General features: G+C 37.7%; 1 protein-coding gene across 1 annotated transcript in view; it reads right to left on the bottom strand.

The window, feature by feature from the left end:
- The window catches only part of NT5C1B (5'-nucleotidase, cytosolic IB), a 44,017-nt gene extending 34,351 nt beyond the window's left edge, over nucleotides 1–9,666 (bottom strand). Inside the window, exons 1-2 of the mRNA XM_006835312.1 lie at nucleotides 9,655–9,666; nucleotides 9,343–9,459 (exon numbers count right to left, since the gene is read on the bottom strand). Coding sequence (XP_006835375.1) covers nucleotides 9,343–9,459; nucleotides 9,655–9,666 — 129 coding nt within the window. The remainder of the gene's footprint in view (nucleotides 1–9,342; nucleotides 9,460–9,654) is intronic.
- Between the last annotated feature and the right edge of the window lie 1,419 nt (nucleotides 9,667–11,085).

The raw sequence follows: 11,085 nt of genomic DNA, 5'->3' as shown, positions 1-11,085 counted from the left end.
ATCTATGTGAGTTGGTACCAACTCGATGGCACCTAGCAACATGTATATAATTTCGTTGTAATTAATTGATTATAATTTAATTACAATCATTTGATTGTAATTAAAAAACCAAACCACCTAATATCAAGTCAATTCTGACTCATAACAACCCTGTATAGTGTTTCAGAGGCTTTAAAGCTTTGTGGGAGCAGAGAGATTCATCTTTCTCCTGAGGACCAGTCCAGTAGCTATCTTTTCTGTATCCTCAACTTCTAGGTTTTAGCCTAAGGTACCCTGGGAAAGTCTGATGAATGTTAGCTGAATGATTGGTTCTGTAACTGCAGAGAAGATTGGCATTTATGTGTGTTCTTTGAATTGACCCTTAACATTTTTCCACCACCATTCCCCTTGTACTTCCCACACCACATATATGCAACTGAAGGACCATTCAAAATCCAATGCTATTGAGTCAATTCCATCTCACAGCACCTCCATAGACAGAGTGGATTTGCTCTTTAGCATTTCCGAGGCTGTTGTCTTAACAGAAGCAGACTGCCACATCTTTTTCCCTCAGAACAGCTGGTGTGTTTGAACTGCTGACCTTCAGTTAGCAGCTAATCACTTAATCAGTGTGTCACTATGACTTCTCACACACACAGACCTGCAGCCTCTGCCTTCCAACTCAAACTGACCCTACTGGACAGAGCAAAACTGCTCCGTAATGTTTTGAGGCTGTCCATCTTTATGGAAGCTGATTAACTCTTCTTTGTCCCATAGAGAGGTTACTGAATTTGACTTGGTGAACTTTAGGTTAGCAGCCCAATGCTTAACCTAGGCTACACACACACACACATACCAATCACCATAAAATCCTGTTCCTTCTAACTCTAAATGACCTTTTAAATATAATCTCTCTTCTCCATTCCTAGTATCATTGCCATGTTTCAGGCCTGGAATCATCATCATGAGTCTACATTCTTAGACTTTTGAACAGGCCTCAAATACTCCCTATTTCTAGATCCATTCAACCCAGAGAGTGGCATTTGTAATATGTAAAGTTAATTATGTGTCTTTCCTGGATACGTTCTAACATTTGTTGATTAGGCAGACAAGGTATTCCATGCTGTACTCCTGTGTATCTTTAACTCACATTCCTTCCAGGTTGTACATTTTATTTCTGTGCTCTTAACTACAATACTAACATATTAAATTACTTGTGGAGTCCTGGTGTGGCAATGTGGGATAATGCATTGGACAGCAAGGTCGGTTTGAACCTCAAGGTTGGTGTTTTAAATTCACCAGCTGCTCCTTGGAACCCATGTAAAGGGTCACTTTGAGTCAGACCCGACTCAACAGTACTTCATAACAACAACAAATTACTTCCACAAAGATCACTCTTATTTCGTTGTAACCTTCTCATGTCTTCCATGCGCTTCAAAACCTAGTTTTCTATCCAGGACCTTCTAATGAAATTACTTTTAATAAGTCCCCAGAGTTAAATACTGCCCCTGTGTTCCCTTCCTCTTTTGTACAGACTTTTACTGAACACTGAACTGTAATTTGTTAATGTGTTTTCTTTACTTCTCCACTGTGTGTTCTTCAAAGACAGTATCTATGCTTTCACCTCTTATCACTAACATATGAACAAGAGCTCAATAAATGCTTACTTGTTGGATTAACTTATACTAGTTGCTTTAATCAGTTTTTTCTCTATTCACTTCATTGCCTTTCCTTCTCCTCCTTCCCTTTACCTCTACATGTAGCCACTATCTGAAATAACTTGGTTGTAACAGAGTATTCCCAGAGGTAAATGATGGACCAAAGAGTCAACATTTCTTCAGCTTCCTGGCAAGATTCTAAGGCTTTCATATTTGCTCACCTTCTTTTTCTGTTTCAAGGATGTTTGACTCATTTCTTTCACTATTGAAATTCTGCTGTTGTTATGCAGATTTCATCGCCCCAGCTCCATTTCCTATGGCTTCCCCTGCTCAGTCTAGCTCTGCATTTGGAATGTCGAATTTATGACATCATATGTGATCCCATAGTAACAAACTGACTCTGAATGTATGATTATGCTTTTTTTTGAGAAAGCAATAGTTTTTTTTGTTTTTTTTTCTTCCCATAATTGAGTCTTTCTTATGTGTAAAAATGTCTGTATTTTTAGGAAATGACATCTAAACAATGTTCAAATATGTCTGTTCTTGTTGTTAAATGTACAAAATATACTAATATCAATACCACGATTTCCTTTTCTTTTTACAACATTGTAATAATTATTTTAAGTGATAAGATTAAATTATTTATCATATCAATCTCATTTTTTCACTGTACATTTTCTGGGACCACCAAACTAAATGGCTAACGCATTTGTAGACCCAGTCACTTAACATTGTTTTTCCTGATAGGCTTTGAATGGATTTTCCAAAATCTGTAGACCTTTTTTTTTTTTTTTCCCTTTTAATTTTTTACTGTGAATTGAGTGAAGGTTTACAGACAAGATCAACAACTTTACATTCCGGGAGACTATTTTTGATAACTCAGACTTATTCTAAACTTGGAATGGAAATTTATTGTGGAAACAGCAAAAGTACCTGGTGTTTCTTTCACAATGGCAAAACCCACTGCAAAAGACACTGTCAAAGCAATATATCAGAATTTATCAGCCCTGATGTTTTCCCAATCCTTTGTGCTATAAGTACACATATATGTTTTATGTGTACACACAGAGAAAAATATGTAAATGCTAACTCCTGGCTGAGTCCAACTCAATTCTGTACCTTTTTACCCCATCTTTAATCAAGAGACATGTACCATACTACTATGAGCTGGTGAAATCATCTGGGACTGAGGCAGATTCCTGGCCACTCATACAGAAGGAGATTACTAAATTTGAATAATAGAAGTTTTTGACATTTTAATGACAGCATGGTGAAAGGATACAACCCTGATGCCTACCTTTTCTGATTTTAAGCATACAGTATCTTGTTCTGTTTGAACAACTGCTTCTTGGTTTATCTACAGATTCCAAATGAGCAGTAGTATTAAGTTGTTCTGGGATTCCACGTTTTCCTAAAGGTATCCATAATTTGTTATGATCCACACAATTGAATGCCATTGTGTAGTCAATAAAACACAGGTAAACATCTTTCTAGTAGTCTCTGCTCTCAGCCAAGATCCATCTGCTATCAGCAATGCTATCTCTTATTCCAAGCCATCTTATAAATCTATAGTCTGCAGAAAAGAGCAACAGCAATATTTAAAAAATGTAAGTCAGAATATGCTCAAAACCCTTCAAAACTTTTCATGCACACATAAACATAAACACAAGCATAAAACTCCAATTACTTTTACATGATAGTTCTCTGGTTGCACTTCCTACCATGCTCACCTTCACTCATGGTCTTCAGGTACATGATTGAAGATTGTTCCTATCTCAAGATTTTTAAACTTACTGCTCTATCTACTGCTGTGCACCATTAACTTGCATGGCTTAATTACTCACAGCAATTAGGTCTCTGCTCTTGTGTCATCTCCTCAAAGAGATCTTCTCTGACTGACATTGAAAATGGTACCCTATTTCCATCATGTTCTATCTTTGCCAGCTTTATTTTTATTCATAGCATTTATTTTGGCTTTATTTGATAACTGTTTATGTGTTTATTAGCTTTCCTGTCTCCACTATAATAAAAGTTTCTTGAGAGCTAATGCACGCTTTCAACTGCTGGAAAACCATAGAAGGATTGGTGCTTTTGCGTTATGGTGTTGGAGGAGAATATTGAAAGTACCATGGACTGCCCAAATAACAAACAGATCTGTGTTGGAAGAAGTACAGCCAGGGTGCTCCTTGGAAGCCAGGATGGCCAGTCTTCATCTCTCATACTTCAGACATTTTGTCAGGAGGGACCAGTTCCTGGAGAAGGATACCAAGTTTGGTAAGGTGGAGGATTGGAGAAAAAGAGGAAGACCCTCAGTGAGATGGATTGGCACAGTGGCAGCAGCAATGGGCTCAGGTGTAGCAATGATTGTGAGGTTAGCCCAGGCCCGGGCAGTGTTTTGTTCTGTTGTGCATAGGGTCGCTACAAGTCGATACTGACCTGATGACACCTAACAACAACAACAGGAATAGTTTCTAGGCGATAATACAGTTTGTTGAATGAATATATTAAGCACTTAAAAAATGCATCTTAAGAGTGATAAGCAGAATTTAGAGTACTGTGCTAACAATAGTGGTTGATGTTGTTGTTAAGTGCCACTGTGTTGTTTCTGACTCATAGAAACCCTATCTAGGATTTCTGAGGCGTTGCTGGTGTGTTTGAACCACTGACCTTGCAGTTCAAACTGACCTTGCAGTCCAGTGCATTACACCAGGACTTCATCAGTAATGGCTGTTGTTGTTGTTAAGTGCAATCAAGTTGATTCTGACCCCTAGCAACCCTGTGTAGGATTTCCAAGAAGCAGCGGGTAAGCTTGAACCTCCGACCTTGCAGTTCAAATGGCTTTGCAGTCTGACTCTTTAGCCCACAGTGCCACACCAGGACTCCTCAGTGGTAGTAGTAGTTGTTGTTGTTGTTAAGTGCCGTCGAGTGGATTCCGACCCATAGCGACACTGTATAGGGTTCCCAAGGAGCAGCTGGTAAGCTTGAACCACCGACTTTGCAGTTCAAACGACCTTGCAGTCTGACGGTTTAGCCCACAGCACCACATCAGGACTCCTCAGTAGTGGTAGAGATACAAAAATGATTTTAAAAGATACTTTCCATGATTTTGAGAAGACAGATGAGATCATTGAGGTTTCCAGATGAGACAGGGAGATCCTAGGAAAATGTTCTACATTTCTCTGTCTTTTTAAGCACTCTATCTAGAGAACAATGACACTCAAATATGGGTTTAAATAGTGTGCATCATAATTACCTGGAGAGCTTGTTAAAACAAGTTTACAAAAGATGAATGGGTAAACAAATTCATCTCAGGAAATGCTACTCAGTAATAAAAAAGGAACAAATCTTTGCTACATGCAACAACTTGGATGAATTTCCATAGAATTATGCTGAGTAAAGAAAAAAAAACCCTGTATGTTTCGGTTTATATAGCATTCTTGAAATGAAAAAATATACAGAGTATTTATCAGTGGGTGAAGTATCAAAAAAGGGGATGGGGGCAAGAGGGAAATTGATTTGCTATAAAAGGGCAACATGAGAAATCCCTATGGTGATAGAAAATTTGACTATATCAGTGTTGTTATACTTGCTGTGATAGTGTAAAATAGTTTTATAAGTGTTTACTATTGGGAAGAAATGGGTTAATAGTACATAAAATCAATCTGAATTATTTATTGTCATACCATATATATCTACAATTAATTCTAGATTAAAATATTTAATAATTAAAACACATATATACACAGAAAGACTGCTGAACCTCACCCTCAGAATTTCTGGAGGGGTAGACTCCAAGGATTTAAATGTCTAACACATTTTCTAGATGAAGCTGGTGCTTCTGATCCAAGAACTACTCTTGAGATTACATTTTGGAAATCACTGGTATTTTTTAATGGGCCATCAAGTTAGTTTATAATGACCCTCTGTAGTACAGAATGAAACACTGCCTCGTCTTGCCACCTTATCAAAATCATTGTTGTGTTTGAGCTCATTGTTGCAGTCATTGTATGTAAATCCATCTCATTGGTATTGTTTTTAGTTTTCACTGACCCTTTACTTGACCAAGCATGATGTCTTTCTCTAGGAACTAGTCCCTCCTGATAAAATATCTAAAGTATAAGAGACAAAGTTACGCTAGCTATCCTAGCTGCTAAAGAGCATTATGACTGTGCTTCTTACAAAACAAATTTGTTCATTCTCCTGGCAGTCCAGTATTCTTTGTCAATAGCAGAATTCAAAGACATCAGTTCTTCTTTAGTCTTCCTTATTAATTGTCCCACTTTAACATGCATATGAGATGACTGAAATAACATGGTTTGAATCAAGTGCACCTTAGTCATCAGAGTGGCATCTTTGCTTTTGAGTACTTTAAAGAGGTTTTTTTGCAGCATATTTTCCCAACGCACTATGTCATATTTCCCAATGTTTAATTTCTTGACTTGCTTACATGGACGTTATTTATGGATACAAGTTAAATGAAATATTTGACAACTTCAATATTTTCTCTATGTATCATGATGTTGTTTATTGATTCAGTTGTAGGGTCTTTTGATAATTTACTGAAGTAGAGTCTTCATACTCACATGAGTTTTAATTAACTGGAGAGTAACTAATTGTATTTTTTCCTTCTTTTCCAGGTTCATTCACAGTTATGCTTTTGCTCCATTGATACCATGTGAACCATTTCAAACAGCCCTTTTCTTATCTTAAAATTCATCTGTTTCAGGTAAAGCCCATCACAAGTGCTCATGATGAATGTCTTCTGTGTTCAACAGGGGTAAGTAAGTTGGCTGGGTTATAATCAGTTGGTGGGCACCAGTTGTATTGTCATCTGGGAAGAAACTCTCTAAGCCAGAGTTAAGAGAGTTTGGAAGCTTTTAGAAATTCCTGTGTCCAAGCGACAGCCTCAGACAAACCTTTCAACATCTTCCAAACACACATAAACAAATTTAATTAAAATCTCTGGGTGTTGAATCCATATATCAGTATCGTTCGTGTTTGGCTCATAGATTAAACCCCAGGTTCCAAACAGAATCTCCAACCTCCATATCAATAGTCTTGGGTGGCGTTTCCAGTCATTGCTACTAAAGGGCTAGATACTACCATCCCCAAAGAGCTAAATTCTCTAGTGAGTAACTTTTTTCACTCCTTCTCCCATATTTCAGTTCCTTAAAAAGCCACATCTCTTCTGTTAGCAATATTTCTCATATGTTAGGTCCTTTTCCATTCTATTTACCCTAATTCAAGTTTTCATCTTTTGACCTAAGCAAGAGACTTACACCAATCTCTCACAGTATTATTTGTATCCTTCTTCTCAAATCCATCCTTGCATAACCACTAGAGAAGTCCTGGTGTTAAGCTTTATGATAAGCACTGGACTGCAAGGTCAGTTTGAACCACAAGATAGATGGTTCGAACCCACCAGTCACTCCTCAGAAACCCTACACAGGGTCACTACTAGTTGGAACCAACTCAGAGGCTCTTAGCAATAACATAACTACTAGAAGGTTTTGTTTTGGATTGAACTGAGTCTCCCAAGAAGTCTTGTTAAGTCCTAACTCCTGTATCTTTGAATGTGACCTTGTTTGGGAATAGTTTTTCTTTTTCTTTGAAGATGTCATAAAGTATGTTTATATTAGAGTATGGCGGGTTCTGCTTCTATCTGAGTGGAATCTTATACAGAGACACACAATGGGAAGAGGCCACATAAAGATGACTCTCTACAAGCCAAGAGTTGTTGGCCAAGAGTTGTTGGCAGCCACCAAAAGCTAGGAGAAAGTCATGGAACAAGTTTGTTTGTTTGTTTGTTTCCCCAGAGCACTTAGAAGGAATACATAAAACCAATACGTAAAACCAATGTACTGACTTTGACTTTTAGCCTACAAGTCAGTGAGACAATACATTTTTGTCTTTTAGAGCCACCTGCTTTGTGGTGTTTTGTTATGACAGCCCTTGGAAACTAAGACAGGATCTTTCTAAAATACCAGCAGAATCTTTCAGTCTCTTACTTAAAACCCTTTGTGGGAAACTATTATTTTTTCAGGGAACAAATTCCAAGCAGATTAAACTCATATGCAAGACTCTCTTTGATTTAGCTCTACCCCCATTCTTAACTTACTCCCACAGACTCATGTATGCACTTTGATTTCCCTTACAAAACCTTGATCACAGTCTATTTTCCAGACATATTTACCACCCCATAGTAGAGTTCTGAATTTTGGAGTCAGACTGACCTGGGTTCAAATCCTTCCTGTGTTGTTCAATATCATTGGACCACTTCAGTTACATTGCCCTCAAAATTAAATCATAAAATGTACCTCTCATAGTTGTTGTAAGGATTGTTGCTAGTATAATAAGGCACCTAAGTGTTATTGATGGTATAATAAGGTGCACTTAAACAAATACTTAATAAAACCAGATGCTTTGAGCCGATTCTGAGTTGCATGTGTAGAGAGCAGAACTACTCCAAAGGATTTCCAAGACTATCTTTTCCAGAAGCAGATTTCCAGGTATTTCTTATGAAGCACCTCCGGGTGGACCCAAAATGTCAGCCTTTTGGGTTTAGTCAAGGACAACACATTACTTCCTATATACTTAATTGGAGGTGGGACTTATCATTTTGTTTTAGTAGTTTCAAATATAGGATTTTCCAGGAAACATTGTTATGATTCTAAAACTATAATTTACCTATCATATACTTTATTGCTGCAGTAAACAGACTTTCAGATTGAAAATCAGGATATGTGATCCAATAAGATATTTCAAGACTATATTAGAAAATTTAGCATAGTTAGCAATGGGCACTATTCATGTCACAGAGTGAATAGCTTGGGCGAATATAGATCTAAAATGAGTGAATATAGGTATGGCATTCTTGAAATTCAGAGTGGACTATGGAAAAACTCAGATTTTTGCTATTGTTCATATCTACCACTTGAACTGATTGTATTGGTTTAGTATTACTGCATAATGTATAACTACAAAATTAGTAGCTAAAAACAATATCTATTTATTATATGGTTCTGCAGATCAGAAGTCTGGACAAGCTCATCTGTGTTCTCTGCTTGCTATTTTCAGTTGCCTTTGAGTCAGTTCAGTGTTATAGTGACCCTATGCACAGCAGAATAAAACACTACCCCCTTCCATGCTATGCCATCCTCACAGTTGTTATGTTTACGCCTTCTACTGTGTCAGTCCATCTCATTGGGGGTGTGTCTTTCTCTTTCTTGTTGATTCCACTTTACCAAGCATAATGTCCTTCTCAAGGAACTGGTCCTTCCTGACAGGATGTCCAAAATATGAGAGATAAAGTCTTGCCATTCTTGCTTCTAAGGAACACTGTACATCTTTCAAGGTATGTCTTCGTGGTAGTGGTGGTGGTAGTTGTGACTCATAGCGACCCTATATAGGGTTTCTGAGTCTGTAAATCTTTATGGGAGCAGAAAGCCTCATCTTTCTCCTGAGAAATGGCTGGTAGTTTTGAACTGCTGAAATGATGGTGTCTGCTGGGCTAGGCTCTTCTCTGGAAGCTCAGGTGAAGAACCTTCTAAACTAATTCAGGGGTTGGCAGAATTGAGTATCTTGTGATTGTATATGAGGTCCTTGTCTTTTTTTCTAGCTGTCAGCCAGGGGTCATTTTCAGCTCCTGGAAACCATTCTCAGGTCCTGAGTCTGTCACCCTCCATCACAGTAGTTGGGTACTTACCCTTTGTTGAATTCCTTGCATCCTTTGAATATCTTTAACTTCCTCCTCTGCTACTAGTCTTAGAAAACACTCCACTTTTAAAAGGACCCCAGATAAGGTTAAGACCACATAATCTCCCTTTTTATTAATTCAAAGTTAATTAAGTTAACATTGACTGTTTATATCTACAAACTGGATTATATGTTTAAATGCCTTTTGCCATGTATAGTAACATAGTCATATTATTTACAGGGGAAAGAATTAAATAATGATAAGGGTCATTGGAAGGCTACCTTAGAACTTTACCTACCATATTAATTTAACTGATTTTACCTGGGTGACCATTTAAACCAAGGATTTAAATGAATAAAACCAATTGGTGACTACTTTTGGCTATATCAAGGAAGGTAGCCTAATTTGAAATGGTTGGAGCACATGATTTAAAGTATGTTGTTGTTGTTAAGTGCCGTCGAGTCAGGTTCCGACCCATAGCGACCCTGTACAGGGTTTCCGAGGGTGTAAATCTTTACAGGAATAGAAATCGTCATCTGTCTCCCCCGGAGCGGCTGGTAGTTTCGAACCGCTGACCTTAAGGTTCACAGCCCAATTTGTAACCACTACACTACCAGATTATTTTAATTTTAAGAGCAGGGTTTGTAGTAATGTGATGAGGCATTTGAACTTGTTGCTAAGTCCTCTAGATTCTGTTATTGAATATTTTTATAGTAGTGGACTTTGCCTTGTATCCCTCTATGATCTGTGATTGTTGAGACAGACATGGGATAGACCTAGAGGCATCTTGATACCTAAATAATTGACACACTCAAGGTATTTTCTTTAGGTAGCCCAAAACTAATTATGCAGCTAAAGTGGTAGGCCCTTCTTTGTCCCCTTATTTACAATTGTTGTTGTTGTTAGGTGCCATTTTGTCCATTCTAACTCATAGCGACCCTACATACAACAGAATGAAACACTGCCCAGCCCTGTGCCAACCTCACAATCATTACTAATGTAGGTATCTTTAATGTTTGGATTTAAAAATATATATCAAAGGTATATGGGCTGATTTTGCAGTTAAACCTGAGTTCAAAAACCAACCCTGCTTTTGATTTAACTTTTAACAAATCCTTTAATATCCCTGAGCCTTATTGTTATCTACAAAATGAGTATAAAATAGAATACTTAGTTTGATTGTTTTTAAGTTGGAAATCAATGGGTAATGAATGCTTGTAGGGTTCTTTGTCCAGAGAACCTGGTCTAAAGTAAGGGGTCAGTGTTGTTAGTTGCTGTCATTTCAGTTCCAACTCCTGACGCTCCTTTGTGTACAGAGTATAATTACTCCATGAAGTTTTGACGGCTGTGACCTTTCAAAAGCAGATTACTAGGCCTGTCTTCTGAGGAGCCTCTTGGTGGAATTAAACCACCAACCTTTTGAATGATTGATTTGTATCACCCAGGGATTCCAATTGGTCTGTGGTAGACTATAAATCATTCACAATATTTTATAGTCATTTCTGTCAAGAGGTGAAGTCTATTTTCCAATGTTTGAATTCGGGTCTGTTTTGTGACTTACTCCATCAAGAAAGTTAGGCGACACAGGAGGCATTCACTCATTTCTGCCAAGAAATTTGGAAGACAACTATCTGGCTGACTGATTGGAAGAGATCCATATTTGTGCCCATTTCAAAGAGAGGTGACCCAATGGAATGCGGATATCATCAGACAATCTCTTTGATATCCCATGTGAGTAAAGTTTTACTAAAG

Source organism: Chrysochloris asiatica, unplaced genomic scaffold (assembly GCF_000296735.1).
Source record: "Chrysochloris asiatica unplaced genomic scaffold, ChrAsi1.0 scaffold00016, whole genome shotgun sequence".
NCBI classification, from domain to species: Eukaryota; Metazoa; Chordata; class Mammalia; order Afrosoricida; family Chrysochloridae; genus Chrysochloris; species Chrysochloris asiatica.
This window is presented reverse-complemented; position numbering and strand designations above follow the sequence as displayed.